Here is a 21,269-nt window from a genome sequence, read left to right as displayed (position 1 = left end):
CACTTCATAAAAAATGAAAGGCCATAAGAAATTAGGCTACCAGTGTTTGCAAATACCTGTTTTCAGCCAAATTGATGGGAAGGAATAAGAACTGAAATTTAAAAATGCTACTGATGATATATATTTGTTTGCTATTTATTTTTATGAGAATAGAAGAAGCACATGTAAAACATTTTGGGGAATAAAATATCAAGACGTTAATAAAATACGCCATGCAGTAGCTTTTGTCACAGAAAACCTTTTCCCCCAAAAAACATCAGGCACAGTTCTGAAGAGAGAAAATGGCAGAATGAACAGAAACATCTCGATCACGGTTATTATTTTCATAGCTTTGGTTTTAAAAAAAGTAATTCTCATAGCTTTGTTTTTTTAAAAAAATTAATTCTCAAATATTCCTCTTCAGAGATTCCCGAAAGCTATTTCTTTTTAAAAGAAATATTTATACCACAGAACACCATATTTTGTCAGGAATAGAAAGAGTTCTTCAGAAATTGCTTTACAAGTGGGAGAAAAAGAAAGGTTAATTAAATCAGTGAAACTTTAAGTCTCCTTTCAGCACAAAACATCTGTGCAGTGGTTAAGGATATTAAGTATGTTTTACATTATGTTCATGTACACTTAATAAACAAAGAAACCTCATTTCAGAAAACACCCAACAGGAGTAAGAAAAGTCATTCTGAACAGCATGCTGAATTGTCAGGGAAACTTTTACGGACATATGGAAATACATCTTACCTTAAAAAGAGAAATATCAAGAAGGATTTGCACAAAGTTAAAAGCAAAGCAAGTGCTTTAGAATCAAAAGTGATTACACTGAAAATGGCAGCTTGCTTGTCAGAGCAGCTGAGACAGCTCCCTCACCAAACAAAATGCTAATCGTTCCAGCTGTTTCCAGACTCTCCTAATATTGCTGCTTATCCTTAAAAATATATACGTTAGAATTTTGTAATGCTCTAAAAGAATAATTATTGGATTTTAATTTATTCTTAGATAATTCTTCAGACAACTGTCAATCATGTTTTATTTACAAGACATATTACTTGTGTGTTTTTTTTTTTCTTTTCAGAAATGGATATATTCATTTTGACAGTCATCCTGCTAAGTGGAGACATCTAAAATGCAGAAGACTTTCAGTACATCACTTCTGTTACAGAACACTATCAAAACTAGTTTGCATACTCTGAGTATTACAGTTTTAGTAGACTCTTTCCAACAAAAAAGTCTTAATAAGGAAAAAAAAATCCCCAAGATCAAACTCAGGTTTGAATTCAACATCAAACAAACTTGCAAATGAAAGCTATTGCCAGATTTTGCCTTTAATAACACAATCCATTTAGGATTGTTGTTCCTTTTTATTTTATTTTATAAAAGCAACAGAATGAAACCCCAGACCTCAAATACAGCAGTATTTTATGGTGTACGTGAACACAAATTGTAGCATACTGTATCACTTCCTTTAAGAATTCTCCCGTTAATGGAGGGAAGGAGCAGCGAGATCAACAAGAAAAGTAGCTAAGTACAAGGAGGTCATTCAGAAGCTATGAGTTCTATAGCAGAGGTACAAGAAAACCCTGTCACTTTCCATCCCATTAAACAAGCTATGAGCTATGTGTTAGCCTCACTGGGATTACCAGCAAACCTCTACCAAGATGTGTGCTAGCTCTTGCTCACATCCTCTATCAATTATTTAGTTCCTTTTATGCAAATAATGTTTCGTAGAAGCAATGGAGAAATCCATAATGGGAAGAAGAGCGACATCCACTTAGAGGAATTAAATGATTGATGAAAAGAACGACACTTTACAGACGGGAGCTATTGAAATGGTACAGTACCAGTACCTCTTAAATGCCTGTGTGCATACACAGATGGGGAAATTCAAAGTTTTGTTTTGTTTTTTTTTTAATCATCAACTTTATACAAAATTATATAACAAGGCAATAGACAGACTCCTACATTCACAGTTCTGTCCAGGGGACAGTCGCAGAAGTGAGGCCTCTGTAGCAGATCTGTCTTTATTCTTCAGGCTCTAAGCTTTCATTTTGTATTTTGCATGTTACATACATTGTATGTAACAAGTCTGGCTGCAAATGGCATTTAAAGAGAGGCTTCACTGTTCTTTAGACTCAGAAGCCAGAAAAAAACTAAGGGCCACTCCGGCATTCTTTTTTCAGGCAAAATGTCCCATTGATTTCAATGCATATATAGGATCAAAACTATTCTCTTCTGTGGCACCACTGAAATTCACTGGGCCAAATTTCCTCATGGTGTATGCAGAGGCAAGTTCGTTCCCTTCAGTGGAAGTAAGCTTGTTGAATGAGATTCAACAAAGATGCTCCGAGGAGGCTTGCTTTCTTCTGAGATCCTTCCCATAGAAGAGATTGATAAGTAAATCCCGACAATCCTGGGTGCATCCAGCCAAAGCACTGCACGTGTCTCTACTGCTAGCCTTTAAATCCTTGTCTGGCATTTTTCTTGAAGGTTTATCCCTCTTCCATTTAGTAACCTAATTATAGTTTTCCTGCCAAATGTCTGTGAAACGTTTGACCACTCACGTCTGGGCTTGCACTGGTAAGTTTGGGAGTGGTGATACCCTACTAATGCCTCTCCACTGCAAAGGCCATGGCAGAGTGGCTTGTCACAAACATACACACTTCAGTTGGGGTGAGAAGGACCTCCATCACCCTTCATACTCCAACATAATTTAGAGTCTCATAATAATCCCCAAATTTTACACCAGAGAACCAGAAGCATGGATATAACACTACAGTCTCAAGGCCTTTATCTCCTTTCTGCTGCAGCCCCTTTTGCCACACTTTCATAGTGTTCATAGTTGCATACAAGGAGCATGGATTAAAATCAAACAAAATGTTATTAAATATATCAACTTAATTTTGGGAGAAAACATGTAAATTTTAGGAAACTTCTCACTGAATTTGAATTTTCTGGAATTGATATATATGATACTAAATCTCCAGTGTTGTACCAGTGTGTCCTAGACATGAAGAGATCTCTTCTAACAGCTTTGTAATGTGAATGCCCTGTATATTTATGGTGCTTCTGCATTTAACTATCTTTAATTATACTGTTACTTATAATGGAAAATTTTTGCTAAAACAGGAGATGTTGAAAGTGTGTTTTAATGGAGTGCAGTTACCTCCAAGAACAGAATTATGCTTCCATTACAAAATTCTACACTTAAAAAGCCCTGGCAACAGGCAAAGGCAGAATTTAAAATCCCTGAAAGACATGGAAATAAAAAAAAAAATTATGCACAAGCATAGGTAAGTCCAGAGAATTGAAAAGAAGGAAGGCTAGAGCAGCTACCCACACATTTCTAATTTGGCATTCATCAAGTTGTGCATTTACAGTCTACGGAAAGAGCAGTTATTCTCCTGTAGCAGGCTGCGAGAGCAATTCTCTCCACCTCGGATGGGTGTCGCATGCCACAGAAGCTCAGAGCCCTTTAGGAAACTCTGGCTGCCTTAAGGCACAGGATATTTCCATGCGGATTATACCAGGGGCTTTCTACAGGGTTTAAACTTGTGAGGAGAGCATAAGAGCAAAAAGCTGTACTGAGCAGTCTCTGCAGAGAACTGTATGAAGTCACTCTCGCCCCTTTCCCCTCCCCTTGTCCCTACTGTGAATAGGCCAATTGTGAAGTCTTGCCTTAAAAGCAGATTGTTACCTGGGGGGGGGCCGTGACTGACCTTGTACAGGGATCTGCAGCATGAGGCCACGGGTACCACGTGCTGCATGAGCAGTCCTGCTCTTCTTTCTCCTCAACACAGCACTTTCACAGCCAGTTCACTCACAAGGGGCTATCTTCCTTCTGTGCTGTTCCCCTACCTCCACCAGCTACTCACTCGCATGCTTCCTTCTCCCTGGGGCTCGCTGCAGAGGTAAAACTGCTCTCCCTGAACATAACTGCTACGTCCTTCTTCAGCTCCCTCCACCTGTCCTGCAACGACCAAACCTGACTGCTAGCAGCTAACAGCCAGGCAGTGACCTTTAGACGTAAGTGATCCAATTTCTTTGTACAAAAAATAAAACCAGTGACACTCTGACCTATTTCCCAAGAAGTCAGGGCACAAAATTCATCAAAAAACAAAGTTAATCTGGTCCCAAAGACATGTGGTAGGCTGTGCTGTCCTCACAGACCCCTGTTGAGCTCTGTAGCACTACACAGGTCTTTCCTGGTTTTCTAAAACTCAAAAGGGGACCTAAACCTTTGACTGTAATCTCTTAGGCTGGTACAAATGTACACTAACTTGGAGGAAGTCAGAGGAGAGTCTCTGTTATCCTAGGTACTGTTAACACGCGCTGGTAACCCTGATCCAGAAAATCCACAGTGCAACAAAGACACCTCGTGGCTGTCCTGCAAACCGCACATGAGACAAAGAAAACTACCGGCTGAGAAGGGGATCTGACCGAAACATGAATGTCTGCGGTCTGGTAACAATCTTTGTACTTAGTACCCGCCAGCTACTTGTAAATAAACTAACGCTAATCCCTCTTTCAGATCAAAAATATATTAAATGAACATAATCATTTCTTCATTACAAAAATTAAAACATGTAATTCACAGAAAATGATGTTTGTTTCCAAATTAAACAAATGCAAATTATGAAATTTAAAAATCACAATAACTTTAGTAGCCATTTAATTTGACCTGATATGTGAAGTGAATGCTATGAAAAGTATATTAAGTCTGGAAGTAAGCTCTTACATTAGAGATAGTACTCTAAAATCTTCTAAGCACTTTAATTTAAAGAATAACATGGTAACTTACTAGCATTTACTTTTAAAATACTTAAAATACACTAAAATACTTACAATTTTACTAAAAATCAGCAGTTACAATAACATGTTGATAGTTTGTCATTTATACCAATGCAACCCTGTGATATACTTTAAAACATAATTTTGAAAATTAATTGTATTTTTAAAAAATAAGTGCAATATTGAAGTCCATAAGATGTACTTTTGTTACTGTTCCTTGTATCAGTGTTCACATTTGTTCACACATACACGCACACAAATATATGTATATGTACATACATATGAAAAGCCCTATAGATATAGTAAGTGCATGTATTATAACCAAGTGGCGAGTTTTGTTATTACCTACAACTGTATTTCTGAACGGCTGAACAAAACTTGCTTTGTAAATTTACCAGCATAAAACCTTGATTCAATACATACTGATGACTTACTTTCTTCCTTAACTTTACAAGAAAATTCATTATACCACGATCCATGATATTTTCACAGTGTATTAAAACTGAAGAGTAATTAATTCAGATCATGAGGCTGTTGGGAAAAAAAACAAACAGTATGGAGTAAGGGTGGAGAGATCAAACACTGCCCTCCATTTCACCAGTGGAAATCTGAAGAAATCATATTGACTTCAGACTTCTTGTCAGCTAAGCTCAGGAATTTGATTACTGATTTATAACAGGGTGAGTGAAAACAGAACAAGCCGAAGGGATCTCTTTGTGTCCCTTAGGATCCAGATATTCTACATGTGCAGAATGCTTGCTTCACTGAATTCAAGAATTTTATTAGTTAATTCATGTTTCATTCATTCATAATTCATTTTTATACTGTGATTGTGAATGCAAGTACAAAGGGCCAAATTCTCCCTCCTGTAACACCACTTGAGTTTGTGGAGCAATCCTCAGGAAGAATTTTTCCCAGAGTTTCTCTCATTTTCACAGATGTTATTGACTCTTATGATCAATTTAGCTTGGAGAGACTATTGGCTGGCTTCCTGTAAAAAAAGAAACAATTCAAAGTCAAACCATAGAGACTTTGCTTTAAAAAAAGATATATTAATTTAGGGAAGTTAAGACATTAATAACCTGTTAAGTCAGGTACTGTGGTGGCAACAGCTTTATTATGTACACTTCATGGATGAAATCAGGACTTTGCTGAAGTAACTTGGAGCTCTGTCACTAATACAGACAGGCCTAGATTTCGCCATGTATTTTAGTACCCCCATGTGCTTTTCAAGCATTTTAATAACTTTTTTAATGAAGAAGAGATGATTCATAAAGAAGATCTGATACTGAAGTCCTTTAGGGCCAGATTTGTAAACATACTTAGGTATTGCTTCGCTGGCCCTGCAAGACCTAAATATCTTACTAGTTTCAATCCCACTGAAAGTCAACTATCATATTCCCCACATGAACCGGTGGTTCACAAGTGACAAGCAGAGCACTATGCCATTTGTAGTTCATAAACATCCTGTTGCATCTGCTAACTCAGTCCAGTCTAACTTGTTGACTTCTCTGGACACTCAGAAAGCTTTTAAAGCTGCTCCAGTTACATAATCACAGCATGAAAACCGTACAGACCCAACATGAGGGAGCCTGTGTCCCAGAACGTGACCTGAAAGAACTCCATAAGATAATAATGTATTGTCTTGTTATCACTCTCATCTACAACCAGCTGATGGATGGAGTGATCCCCTACTGCTTTGTGCCATCAAAGGATAAAAAGCCAACACTCTCAAACACAGGTGTTTCCATTCCAGTTCAAATACCTCTTTTTGATTGCCTCTTTTTAGTGGAATTTGCCTTCTATTGAAATATGATTTACAACTACAATAATGAAAACTGGACATGCTGAAGGCTGGAATATCTTAATATTCAAAAAAGCAAACAAATTTGAAGCTCTGTTACAAGCAGGGGACTGTCATGGGGAGTCCACTGATAAAGCAAAGTTCGGTTTTGCAGAGTAAGTAGGGATTCGAACTCCTATTTTTGTACACGAAGCAGAGAATGCCTTCCCCAAACACAAATGAGCTCTCTGAAAGAGTGAATAGTCTAAGAAAACGCAAGCAAACCCTTTTGTTACTTTTTGAAATAAAATGAAATGAAACTGTATCTTTCAAGAGCTTTGCCTTCCTGTATGAGTCATTTCTTTTTCTGATCATAAAAGAGGAAAAACACATGCATTTTAAACTTTCAAGAGAAATATATACATTATACATAGACTACACTTGAATAAATTAGGTGGCAGTAAATCTAAGTTATTAATAAAAATCATGTACAAGTGTTTTGATTAAATAGGTCACATATAGACTTAGGGCAAGAATTCAGCTGACTCCAAAGGGTAACTGTCTTAATATTGGTACATCAACCAATCGCTCTGTGGCATCCACAGCTAATTTTCACGCAACAATTCCAGGACTCACTAGCACAAGAGACTGGACACAGTGAATTAAAGTCCACACTGATAAATGAATGGTAGCTCTCTTAAAAGATCTCATGGCTGCATGGTACCTTGAATATCAATGGAGCAAAGGCAACAGGACAGAGGGCAGACTTTGGCGTTGAAAAAGTATTGTCAGAAGACCTGAAGAAACCTTAAAACTGAAACTTTTTGGACTCAGGAGACTTGGATCTTCCTTCCTACATAGATACATGGTCCATGTTGAATTTACATTACAATACAAACTAACTCATTGACTACAGATTAAGGAGGAGATGCATGAGTTCCTATCTTTGCACTTTTCTGGTGATGCAAAGCAACTGTAAACACAGCTGAAATGATTACTGCAGTCTTCCTGCTTTGATACATCAGTGAATCTTCCCTGAAGCTAAAAATTAAAAAGTAATAGGGACTAAAGACAGATCCCATGTATCTGAAATAATGAAAATTGAATAACAGCATTCTTGTTTGGTCTCTTATTTAGGGTTGTATGAATTTCTCATTATTAAAAAAGGTTCCATTAAAATAGAAATTAATGTGTAAATATCAGTAACAAATGTAAAAATGCTAAGAGATGGTAAAACTATCCTCAAGCTGAGTGTTTTAAACTTGAGAAACTCAAGGAAGATAATACTTCAAAGAAAACCACAGTAAGGTAGGAAGTATACAGTTAAGATACATGAATAGCTTAAACTCTGCCTGAAGTGATGCCATGAGGGGAAAGGTTAAAAAAAGTCCCTATTTGTCCTAAAACACCACTTCATCTAATTTGGGATGACATCACTAGTATTGCTTAATCAGAGGAAAACATTTTTTATGACGATCTGGATGCCTTTGCTGTGTTCTTCTAATTTTTGCATGTTGGATTTCATGAAAAGCAAGATTAAATTTGAACCTCACAGACTCTTTATGTATAGTTTTGTAATGTTACGACACGCTGAGGGGAATGGGAAGAGATGAAAGAACACATAGCATGTGAAGAAAGGCAAACACACCTCGTCAAAGAGGATTCTTGCTACACCTTCTCACCTACCTTATTTAAAAATCCATGGTGCCCATGTGTTTTTTTATGTGTGTGGATCAATCCACAACACAGGGAAGGAGTCACACATTTAAGTCAGAAAAACCCACTTTATGAGTGAAACAGAAGTCCCTGTAAAAGCATTCTGGATAGTACGCAGTTAAGGTAGAATTCAGTCCTGTGAAGAGGCCAACTTAAATCTACGCTTAGGGGGAATTTTCCCTGAGGAAATCAGTCACGATGAGTAATGTCACTTCCTCTGATTATTGCTATCTTATCTGTAACGTGTATCAGCATGGTACTACCTGGTAGAATAAGGTTCACTCGAACTGTTTACCACTTTAGAGACTTTGGAAACTGCTCCTATCCCCTTTGTGCATATGGCAACACCAATGGCAGAAGGATGTGTGAGAAACATCTTTGGGAACAAGTCCTTAAATAGCTGTCTCTTTTTCATTGGCAAAATAAAACCCACAGTTTTTTAACACATTTTTCTAGCAAGGAAAAGGCTTATACCACGGTTTATAGGTATAATAATATATGAAATATGCCTAAGAATAATACTCATTTGGGACTGAATCTTTCAAGAAAAGCAACTGTTCGTATTGATTCCACAAAGAATCATCTCACTGATCTACACAACTGATTTTGAAGGAATCTCTTCAGATAGTAGATTTAAGTAATCAAGATGGAAATGTAAAAATCACAGCATCAAACCTGTCTGTTCATTTCCCCATTGTAGAGAAATATTTGATACAATAAGAAAAATTGGTGTAATATTTCATCACACGCTGGCCCATTTCAGTTGCTGGCACTCAATGATAGCAAGATACTGTGATCAGTATCACAATATTCAGACATATTTAATCACAGTAACAGCTTCACTCTTACATTCCTGCTCCTGTACTTAATATTTTTGATTACTTAACAAAACAAGACTGAAAACAAAGAATAAACCCAAAAGTCTTGAGCTAGCAATAGAACAGGACTAACAGGGATTTGGGTGATACAAGCTTATTTCTGTTCAACAGCTGACCCCATTTTACAGTCATTGTTCTAATTGCAAAATTGTAAGTTGTTTTCTCCTCTGTCTTTCTAGATGCATTGTGAGTTTTACCAGAAGAAAGAGAAAAAGCACATTTTTGGTGAAGCTGGAAACTGAGGAAAAGAAAAATTGGCAGCATTTGGAGAAAGAAAAGTAATATTTTCTCGCACATGAGGCAAAGGAAGGAAGAAGAGAAGTGCTTTGGATGCAAAACCAAGAAAAAGAAAAGCAGTGTTTCAGTCTGGTAGCAGCCTCACCTGCCTTTATTTTCTCCGTTGTTCTGATGTAGTTGGGTGGTTCGAGAAGTAGCACTGTGGTGCGCCAAATGATTTAGAAGATTAGCTGCTGCTCCTTTGGCTTGCCAAAGAACTCTTTCTGCATGGATGCCTCGAGGATTATTTGTTATAATTCCTGGGTTCTTAGACTTATCTGCAACACAAAATGCACATGGATATTCTCCCTACACAGCCTTTCCCAGCTACCAATCACCAAGAATGCCATTCATTCCCCTTTTCTTCCTCCTAATTTTCCTAGCCAGAACAATGATGTTTATATCATTTCCTTTGAGGTTTTAGCACAGTTAAAATTTTAATTTACAGACTGAAATTGGTGCCCATTGTTTAATAAACAAATAAATCATTAAAAAAGTAAAGCTTTTGAAAACTCTGAAAGGCTAATTCTTCAATCAATGATTCGGACTGAATCTGAAGATCCAAAACTAAGGTGAAGAACACCTGGAAAAGATATATATTCCTCCTGAAAACACATGTATTTCCCAGCTGTGGGAAGGTTGTTAGAAACTTACAGGGATGTAAATGTATTGCAAAACAAAAAATAATTATACCTGCTGCAATATTCACTGCTTTAAACGTAAATAAAATTTGTTAATTACAGATTTGCTTGCAAGATACCCTGGGAAGATCAAAATGCCCTTGTTAAAACTGTTTTATATGGGCCATGTAATATCTAGCATGAGGGAGTATAACTACATGAAGTATTCAGGAAAGGAACACTTGGCTTATGCATATTTTTTATGTTTGTTTATGCTTACTTTTATTTGACACAGTCAGTACAGGCTTTTCAAGTTTGTGATGAAATGTAAAATCAGAGCCAAAGAAACGGTTTAAGTTTTCATTCAGATTCACATTTGTTATTCTGAGAGGAAAATATCTTGGAAAGTTTGCTGGCAATGCAGGAAGTCCACAGGCTTCTGGAGAGTTTGCAACTTGGAAACCCTTGATAAGGAGAGACAAAAATAAAGATTCAATGTCTTGGCCCTTATGATAGAAATGTCTTTTTTGGTTTGTAGTAATAACACAGTAATGATCAACTTTTTGTCAGTAAAGGATCAGTTCTTCAAAGTACTGTCATCAGCTTAAGATTTTACTATTGAACTTTCTAGATGAGTTGTTGGACAAAAACAGAAGCTATGCAAATTGTATATATTAAAAAGCATCAGTAGCTACAAAACTCAAATGCTTGGAACAAAATTGTGAACACTTCCAAGAACAAACCTACTGTAAAGCACTGGAGCTGATTTTACTGAAAAAGATGGAAAACAATACATTTTCATATGTAAACCAATTACAGAGGATGGTTGGCAAGGGGCTGATAAAAATTCAGCTTTGGGAGGATCTTTATAATATTTAGAAATACTTAGTAGTTCATAAGTCTCACTATGTGAACACAGCTTCCTGTAGCAATTGATTTAAAGCTGTGTGCCAGACTGCTGATTTCCTAATTTTGTTAAAACTGAGTACAGTACAGTGACAATGGTAATTGATTGCCTCCTGTAAGTCAGTTCTAATTCAGCAGTGAAAACCTTAAGGAGATTTAATCAATAGAATGAAAAAAGAAAATAATATTATGTACAGAGTGCTCTGGTGTCAACCTAAAGCAGTACTAAATAAAGTGCTAACCTACCTTCTGCTGGGAAAATCTCTTTTGAAGCTTAACATCAAAAGCACTTTTTAAGCTTAAACAATACCATACGGTTTCAATTCTTGCTTTTTAACAAGCACTTTAAAAAGCACAACTAAAATGCAACTGACAAACTTGAAAAATCTTTTGTGTTGTTCCACTTGAATGATCTAATGAGAAAATGGCTCAGTTCTGTTGTAGCTAATGAGGTATAACGTCTTCATTGAACCTGAATATAAAACAGAGATTTCTCTAAAGATATAGTCTTAATATGCTTCTATTGCTTTACTCATTCTGCCATGTTTTTATTCAAGTGATGTCCAATGAATAAAAGTACAGGTCAGTTTTGAAATGAAACATTTACACACGAAATTACTCAATCCACAAGTGCTTTGAACTCTTGTATACAAGCGTTGTGGCTTCAAGTGGCAAAATGTGTTTCACTAGGACACTAACTTACTAAGGTCCTGAATCTGCAAAGAGAGATATTAATGTAGCCAGACAGAGATCTGTGATAGCAAATTTTTGAGGGATGATGTTCCCAGACAGAACCCAAGTGTACAGGATTTTAACCTATCATCTGGTTTTGGCAGTGTCCTACCATCAATGTTAAGACTGAGAGCTGACAAACCAGTGAAGATACCACTAATAACGGCATCAAATAATAGTATTTATTGCAGTAGTATGTAGAAGCTAGTCTCATACTAAAGGGTATACAATGACATGTTTATGCCACAAGAACTTACAGTCTAAGGATACGATATGGACATAACACATAGATTTGGGCAGCATAAGATATTAGCAAAGAGATTAAATTCAGCGCAGCAAGCAGTATTCGCAGCTCAGCAACAGCTTAGACATGGCTGGGTACGCTGAGAGCATCCTGGCAGTAAGTTAGTTTAAGGAGATAACTGAAGCAGAAAAACATCGTGGTGTAGGTGTCTACTGGCAGTGCTTCTCATCTGCAAAGCACAATGCAAAGAGGTTTGAGGAAAAATTGGACAGGGCGATGAGGAAAGGAGAATAAAGCTGATCTTGCTGATGCTTTCAGTCATCCTTAGTACTTAGGTTTCAAATGTGTAAAAGAATGGTTACTGTGTTCCACAAATACGAAACTGAGACTTGAAGAGAGGAATGGCTTGCAAAATACAGAGCGAGAACAGACTCTAGATCACCTCATTACTCTCCATTGGACCTTCTGGGGAAACGGATGGTTAAAATGCATACAACAGTCTTTTGAGTCACAAGGAAAGAATTCTTTTCATCAAATAAAACTCTGGAGAAGTTTCACGCAGTGATAGAAAAAACAGGTCTGCTGTGGTGACAACAAACTCTTTCAGTGGGTGGGATCTTAGTGATAAACAGAATCACAGAGACAATGAACCTTCTGTCTGTAGGAAGCACATGCTGGTCCAGGCTCCTCTCTGACTCCTTGCTGTTGTTATTGTTACTATTGTATTTAGAAAACCTGATAGTGAACCCTTGTAAAATTCTCTGTTCCAGTGAGTTTATACTGTAAAATGAGATGAAACACACCCAATGAATGCAGACAGACTGACAGATGGGTGAGCACAAGAAAATAATGAGAAATAAAACTGGTCAGTGTGACAGTCTGGTCTCAGCAGATGCCCAACTGCTGTCAAGTTTTCTTTTGGTTTCATAGTCAGAGAGAATTTCAGAGCAAAGTCTGAAGGAGCATAACAATGCAGTTTGTCCATGGAGCCCCATCTCAACAAAAGGAGTTGCAGTGGTAGAAATATGGCAGTGAACAAGTGGATGTTGATGACTGGTAATACTGGTCTGCTCAAGGTATGCAGTTGCATCTCAAGGGGTTAGGAGATGACTCCACTCTCAATAGGAAGCCTAGGGACAGACCAAACTGAACCACAAAGGGAGACAAGTACTTTTATGAGGAAGGACAGTGAGAGGTAAGATGAAACTACAATGGATGCAGATGTGACAAAACAGAATCTTTCAAGACCAGAGAAGATGATATTGCATTATCAAAATATTGTTGAGAAGAATAATGAAGGTAACTATCAGCATGAAGAGAAACTGGAATAAGTCTGGCAACAATCCCATTTATCAAGAAAAAATGGGCAGATAAGGTATAATGGTGAATAGTGTACCTTGAAATTATAGCTTAGAACCTTTGTGCAGTATTGCTGTGATACTGCAATATGTAATAACATTATGAGGTAAGAGAATTAGGTTCCTCTGAAGCTTTTATAAAAATAAAAAAAAATACATTTCATATTTTATACCCTCTGAAAGCATGGGTATTTCTAAATATGTATGTTTGTGTTCAGCATGGACATACTTGCATGACACTGGTATGCATCTGCTGTGCATGGGGGTTTGGCTTATCAGAACTGCACCTGCAAATGGAATTTCTCCCCATGACCTCATTCTATCCGTAGTCAAGCCCATCCAAAAGCCGTACAACTTCTTAAGCATATGTGCTGAGGTTGAACCCTGCTGGGAAAATGAGTGGATGTGCATGGAACCTCAGGGTAAATATAAGTTACTACTGGGGGTAAATTTCACATTTTTGGACAGTAAGATCATGGTGTCATCTATAGTTATAGAGAGATAAGCCTGAGACTCTAAAGGGTCTTTTATGTTCTAAATATTTGGTCTGTATTGCAATGCTTATTATAGGCAATTCAGTGAAGGTGACGCAACAGCCAAATAGTAGGCATCTGCTTGGCAGGATGATAGAGAGAATCTATCATATGTTCTTACTAAGTTCTGAGAGGAAGAGAAGGAGCAGGTAGTATGTCTTTCTCTTTACTAGAAAACCTGAGATAGACTCTCTGAAGCAATATAGAAGGAAAAAATTCTATTTTAATGCTGTGATAACTACATTAGACACCCATCATAGGTGACCTGAATACTGTTCTTGGAGTTTGATTACAACATTTGCTTTACTTGTTCCAGTGGCTGGTAGTCAGCTTGCATCCTCTCTTCTGCGTTTACAGCAGTTCCACCTAACACTTGCAGGGTTGGCAGTCGAAGCAAAAGCAAAGGACGGTAGTTCTTCTTGGAAGAAATCTGTATAAAGAAAATATAAATTAACTTAAAAATGGGATGCTTGTCCAAGAAGACAATCTGAGAGTATCTTGAGCACCTGAACAAAACCTTACATCAATGCTATTCTCCTAGAAACAGAATCCAACCGGGCATAAGTTACTATATACCTTTGAGCAATGGTTTCAACTTTAAGCAGCCATGAATAACTGCATGGACAAATAGACATGTTGTGGGCAGATTGATACCTCCTAATGGCAGGTGCTTAAACCCCACTGATGGGTACTAATTGATGCTTACTAATACACTCTGAGATGTACCTCTTAATGCCACTTTGTATAGAAGACAGCTGAGACCACTCCCTTGATCCACTTCAGGAGAAGTCTAGGCTTGCAGTTCTAAAGAAGGAAACCCTGGAACAACAGTTTCCCAAGAGGAATCTGTTTTGCTTTTTTCCTTGGGAACAGAAATTCTGCCATGACTGTTCTTGCCGTTACTGGGTGATATTCATAGTTTGCTGGAGAGGCTCCTATCATTTTATCATCCATTTCAGAAGCCAGTTCATTTTCCCTTCTCTATAACTCTTCGAAAGTCAGTTTGAAAAATGTCACAAGTCCAAAAACGATTCTTTTGAGTCAGCTACTGAAAACAGAGTACATGACTGTATCATATGTATGACTGCTCCAACCTGCCCCTACCTTCTCTCTTCCCTGTGTTCCGAGCTTTAGGTCAAAAACTGCAGGTTTATGGTAAAAAAATTAAGGGACATTTAGAACTCAGGCTTTCAGCCTGATCTTTAAGGGTCTGTTTATGAAAACAAGCACCATGAACTAGATTTTCAGCTCTGATTTAGAAAGCCACATTTGTTTTCAAGCCAGCAATGAGAAATGTATTTTTGATTTCCACTTATGCTTAATGTTGCTTTAAAGCTCAGTAGTGCCAAAATACTTCAATACCTAAAGCTAAGCTTCTACAAACTTTATTCACACATTTGGCCCCATTGAGCTCCACTTGCCCCTTTATGGTTACTAGGAATGTCTTTTCTGACTTTGTGGAAGGGTTAGCCATCCTCTGTCCCACAGCTATATATCCATGAAAACAGAAGGGTTAGACTCTTCTTAACAGTGTTCCAATGGTTTGTTCCCAGGGAGAGAAAAGGCAAACCCACAATACTACACTGAAAAACAGGAGCATGGCTGGAAAAAAGAAACTAAAATTCTCCTTTGGGACAGTTCTGGGAGTGTTGTACAAAACAACAAAAAAGATTACTATTGAACAATTTTAAAATAAAAACAAATATTTCAGAAATACTTTAACATTCTTTGTCCTGTTTTCACATATCTGACCTGCTTTGGAATATTGAAAGGACAGCCCGTCACTGCAACATACTCATGCAAGCACATACATTTTAAATTTATCTTGCAGCACTATGAAGAATAGTGTGCTAAGAATGAGTGCATTCTGATCACAGTGTGGCACTGAGACAGGCACAGTGAGGCAATGTGATCATCATGCATACTATGAAGCTTTCAATCTTAAAAAAGCATAATAATAGCAGATACGTAGGAATTCATTATTTATGGAGAAATTCTTAATAGTTTTAATGATTTAGAAAGGGTAAATACCCAGTGTATAAACTGGAATATAGATCTGATTTAGATCACAGTGCAAACTCATATACTCACTGGATTTCCGTGTACTGAGAGCACTTTAAGACTGGGAATAACTTCAAGTTTTTCTAGTTCAGATAATTCCTGTCCAAAAGTTAAAAAATAAACCATATATCAAGAGTTCTGTGAAATCCTACAGCCAGTATATATATTTGGGGGACAATAGTGGTAATTTTACTCAGGCAAAGCCATAGAAGAGAATGAGAATTTTGCCTGAACACAGTCCACAACCTTTTGCCCACTGAATCTATACCTTTTACAAAAATGCACTGTACCTGAATTCTGTTGAAGTTCAGAAAAAGTTTCTGTAATTTTACCAAAGGTTGCAAACTGTTCAATTCTCGTATTTGGTTTTCCTCCAGATGAAGAGCCAAAAGAGCATTCTGTTTAGCAAGGGAGCCTTCTGAAATCATTTTAATACGGTTATGATCCAATACCAACTCCTGCAAAAACTGGAGGCCTTCGAGTCCTTCAATGTGACTGATAAAATTTCCTAGTATACCAAGAGTAAAAGCATGGAATCATCTCTAACGCATTTGGTACTCCTTTTTAACAAAACGTTATCTTGACCAAAAGCAGTTTGTGAACTTCCTGAATTACCTATATGTTGTTTTGGACCACTTCAAACACACTGTCTTCCAGTGTCACTGATTTCCTCTATCTGTGGGCAATCCCTATTTAATTCAAAATATCTTCCTAACTAAAATCTGGGCACCTGAGGAACAAGACCTAGGTCAATCATTATCATCAGTATTGCTTATAGTGAACAGAAAATTTCCTCAGTATGGATCAGCTTGCTGGCCATAAGCTGACAAACATGTCTCTTCCATGCTGTTTGCCCTGCTCTGCCCTTGTAAAAGACAAGTGAGGCACAGTGACCCAGTATGGAAGAATTTTACTGTTCTGTCTCTAGAATATCTTGGAACTAGGGCCAGAACTAAAGTAAGGGCATAATTCTTAAAGGGGTCAGGACCAGAGAAGACTCTCCCCTACAAATCCAAGACACCGAGTGAAGACTGGACATAAGGGATACACTGTAAAATGGCTGAATGAATTTACAGAAAAGACGTTACTACCTACCCTGCAAAAACAGAATTTTCAAGTTTTTTAGCCTGCTAAGCTGTAGCTGGGCCATGTTAGTAATTCCATTGTAGCCTAGATGGAGAACTTCCAGACTCTGCATGACTGGGGGCAGGTTTCCACCAAATACTGCATCCCTAAACCAATAAAGTAAACAGGAGTAGAAGGCCATAATTTTCCTTGGACAAAAGAGCTTCAGCATTTCCCACCCAAAAAAACATTTACAAAAAGTATATATGAATGATTAGAAGTTCACTAATTGCTGGATCAGGTTTCATAGGAATTATACCATATACTGCCAAAAATCTGATGAAAATTGAAAGAAATCTACTACTTGGAGCTAGAAATATTCCATATACAAACTTCGACTCTGCGAAAGTTAGATGGAGGTTTCTGGGTCCAGACCACAAAAATGAAATAAACATAGAAAACCACTCTTCCGCTCGCAGAAGTCTGAGGACGTGAAAAGAAAACAGCTGGAAACTGCTGTTTAATTTAGCAAAATATTTATTGGCAACCTTTGGTGTTTTCTCCCAACAGCTGGATGGTGGCAGGGCAAAATAAAAAAACATGCAGTGTTCCACTAATTTGCTTGTAAAAGCTTCATTTTGGCAGCATCTGACACATAACTAGGTAGCATGATGTATTAGATTAAGAAAGACAAGGGGAAAAAGGGGTTTTAATTTTAGCTTTGTTACTTCCTTACGACCAGCTAATGACACAATGTGCTGAGCAACCTCTATTTCCATGATACCACTAACTCTTGGTGCTAGTGGTCATGACTTGATTACATTCATACAGCACAAACAAAACAATATCCAAACTGGATGTTAATATGTAATATTAACTTGTGTTAATATTTGTAAATATGTAAAATACATATTCTGTGCTTAACACAGACTTATCTCACAAGCCTACAAAAACTGAGAGCTAATTCAACTTCTGGATAAAGAGTCAACAGGAACAGCAGAAGGTTTAAGAACATTTTTGTTCCTAGAATGACTCACAGTTAAAAAAGAACACAGCAGTCATTAAAAAGCCAGTACCTACTTAGTAAAAAATTAAAAATAGCTACAACAAATGGAAAAATAAAGAAATTGACAGCAGGAAATAAAAATCTGTAAAAAATTGATGAAAGGAGCAAATGCACGTAAGGAGACACCAGTGGCTTGTAGCATTAAGGACAGCAAGAAAGAGTCAAAGTATATCAATAACAAAAACAACCCTGACAATGATGTTAGACCACTGCTACCTGAAGACAATAGAACTATCAATACAGCTGCAAAGAAGCACAAGTGTTCACTAAATACTTTTGCTCTGCATTTGTGGAAAAAAAACCCCAGGCAATACTATTCATATCATACAGTGACAATGGAATCATTTCCATTCCAGTATTGACTTAAAGGTTGTTAAGTAGCAGCTACAGAGCGAGACTCTGACATGTTTAAATCAGAGACTCTGAATAAGTTGCATTTGAAAAAGCTGGCTGAGAAACATTATGGATTATTTATGTTGACTTTCACTAAGTTTGGGAACATCAGCCAAGTTTCAATGGCCTGCAAGAAAGCTAACATTTTGTCAATATTTAAAAAGGGAAAGGGGAGGAAGTGGGAAGGCATTCATGTAAAAAGATCCCACCTATCAACAAAAGGGGCATTCTTGTAGTAAATAAATTATTATTTCAAGCCCTTTTTGAGTTCCCAATTTGTGTAAAGAATGTTCATCTCTCATGAAGGAGCAGATGTGTAACATGAGCAAAATGGGCACAGAAATTTGCCACACTATTATGGAGGAAACCCCAAAAGCCCATAACCATGTGTGCTTCTGTCCCTGTCATTTTTCTCCAGAGAATCTGAAACAAATTCATGTTATTCCCACACCCCAGAGAAAAAATAAAACAATGTCAATGCTGAATATATGCAAAGAATGAAGACAAGAAGAGCTGAGCAAGCTCTTGAAAAATATGAAAACCAATAACTAGGTTTTGCAGGATTCTCTGATGCTCTGTCACTGTCACTTTATAAAACTTAACCAATGTATAGAGGGAACTCTGCACAGTGACTTCGCAAGCCTTGTCTGATAGGATAAAACCAAATTTGGCTATGGATGTTGTCTTATCTGTGAAGAACTGAGTAAATGAATCTTGACAGATCCCAGAAGTTTCAGTCCTAACAGACTGCACAGATGAGAAATGCAGACTGAAAGGTGATTTGAAAATGCTCTTTAGGACACAGACTGACCTAATGTTGATGGCAAAAGGAGAAAAAAAAAGTATGAATGTCTCTTTAAGAGGATGAGAAAAAGAATACCACTTATAAAAAGAGAGAAGAAAAGGAGGTTTATTGGCAGGATAAATGACCGCTTAGACTAGATACAATATTGCAGAGGAACTTTGGATGAATATGCAAAAAAAGCTTATAAAAGCTACTATAGTGTGAATCAGCTGAGATCACTGATTCTAGTAAGTGGCTGTGACTGCCATCAGAACACTATACAGTGTAAGGCTGCTCAGTTTTCCCAGATCATGCTTAAAGGAGTGCAATAACGTCTCAGCATAATGCTCACACTGATAAAATTCTGTAGTGTAATGTTATGCAAATCTAACTAAAGACTGCAAACATAGGATATCAGTGATCAATCTGATCAGATACCTGCCCATGCTCTCCCAGATCAAACTAGTGGCTAGAGAGAGGTAGATGGATCCCCTACTTGAAATGAATTCCTTTGTAGGAAGGTGAAAAACCTTCAAGATATGCCTACCCACCTATGCAACAGGATCCAAAGAACAGATGGCAGAATACTGGGATAGTTAATTTGATGAAGTGACCTAACCAGTTGTCCACAAAGAACCTAGGAAAGAAAGCCAACCAGATTGTATCAAACAGGTTGTAAGTGTGCAAAATGAGTACAAGCAGCTACTGGGCTTCTTCAAGGGAGAAGGGAAAAAGAGGGAGATCCTAAGCTATTGACATGGAAGACATCTCCTTCCTCCCCAGTAAAGGAGAGAGAAAAATATATTTTAAAAGCTGATGGTACCTCCTTCCTTTGGAAAGTCCTTGCTGTCCATAGCCACTAGAGGTCACCTTTTGGTACAGCTGCTGCCTATTTGTTGCCTGATTTGGGGGCTTTTGTCCAGGCAGTATTGATTCAATGCGATTGTAGTTCAGACACAACACCTGCACAAAACAAACATAATTAACGAAACAGAATGCTGCTCTGCTAACATATTAGCAAAACAGACAATTACAACATTTTTCTGATTCAGAAATTTGATTTTTAGAAAGATGATTGCTCAATCTGAAGTGCTAAGGGCTTAGAAAGTTTGGTGCAATTCACTGATTTTGAATCAGTTTATTGTAACAATATTGTAAAACTGCAACAACAGTTGCAATTCACAGTGTACATTTTCCTATTCACCAGCTTTGTGCTGACTGATTACTGATGTTACAAAACCCACAAACAACAGTTGAATAAAGGAGATTAAAGTGTTTTTTTTTTTTCAATCAAAGGAAATCAGTTTATCATTAGTATTATTGCTATAGAAAAGACTGTGTCACAAACCCACCTTGACATTAGGCAGGAAGATTGAACCACTGAAAGATGTGAGATTATTGTTCTGTAAATTCACGCTGCAGACATTTCTAAACTGGTCTGCTGGCACCAGCTCTACAGTTCTGAATTAAGTAAAGAACATAATTATGGATTTAGAATACAGACAACACAGTTAAATAAGATATACAGGAGATATATAGCATAAGCAGATCCCTAACATGCTGGCTTTTGTGTAAGAAAGAAATGAAACATACTCCTATGAAAAAAACACCCAAATGAAAACCTCACAACAAAAACACAGTTGTTTTTCCAGTAGTAAACACTTGACTTAATTCTGACGCTGAAGGCAAGGGCCTACGAGAGTCTGCTCTGCTTGCTTCTACAGCACGTTACTGGAAAACCAGCTCTGTCCCTCTTGGGCTGTTTTCATCACTTTCCAGATTGGCAGACTGGAGCTGCCAATCACTCAAATGACGTATTCTATTTTCCATTTCCCCCAGGGCCTGCCAAAACATCCCACAGGTTGTAATTGCATATTGCAGCTGCATCAGAGCCTGCTTTCAAGATGCCTGTTGCAACGTAATGGTAGAAGCAAGATACTCTAATGGTCAGAGAGACATTCCCCAAGTAACTCTAAGGAATTCACCCCTGTACCGTTGATATATCTCTTCAAGAAATTCAGGACTTGCAATTGTAATACCTTAAAAGGCGCAAAGCCAGTGTTATAACATTTGGC

At 37.5% G+C, this 21,269-nt stretch overlaps 1 protein-coding gene across 1 annotated transcript in view; it reads right to left on the bottom strand.

The window, feature by feature from the left end:
• Positions 1-5,736: 5,736 nt before the first annotated feature.
• Positions 5,737-21,269, bottom strand: part of LRRC9 (leucine rich repeat containing 9) — a 39,380-nt gene continuing 23,847 nt past the window's right edge. Inside the window, exons 19-27 of the mRNA XM_026087292.1 lie at positions 20,547-20,655; positions 20,018-20,157; positions 16,982-17,118; positions 16,177-16,394; positions 15,917-15,985; positions 14,133-14,255; positions 10,333-10,516; positions 9,539-9,710; positions 5,737-5,770 (exon numbers count right to left, since the gene is read on the bottom strand). Coding sequence (XP_025943077.1) covers positions 5,737-5,770; positions 9,539-9,710; positions 10,333-10,516; positions 14,133-14,255; positions 15,917-15,985; positions 16,177-16,394; positions 16,982-17,118; positions 20,018-20,157; positions 20,547-20,655 — 1,186 coding nt within the window. The remainder of the gene's footprint in view (positions 5,771-9,538; positions 9,711-10,332; positions 10,517-14,132; positions 14,256-15,916; positions 15,986-16,176; positions 16,395-16,981; positions 17,119-20,017; positions 20,158-20,546; positions 20,656-21,269) is intronic.

The sequence above is a fragment of the Apteryx rowi genome, unplaced genomic scaffold, assembly GCF_003343035.1.
Source record: "Apteryx rowi isolate R43461 unplaced genomic scaffold, aptRow1 scaffold_710, whole genome shotgun sequence".
NCBI lineage: Eukaryota > Metazoa > Chordata > Aves > Apterygiformes > Apterygidae > Apteryx > Apteryx rowi.
Note: the sequence above shows the minus strand (reverse complement) of the source record. Positions and strands in the feature narration are given on the sequence as shown.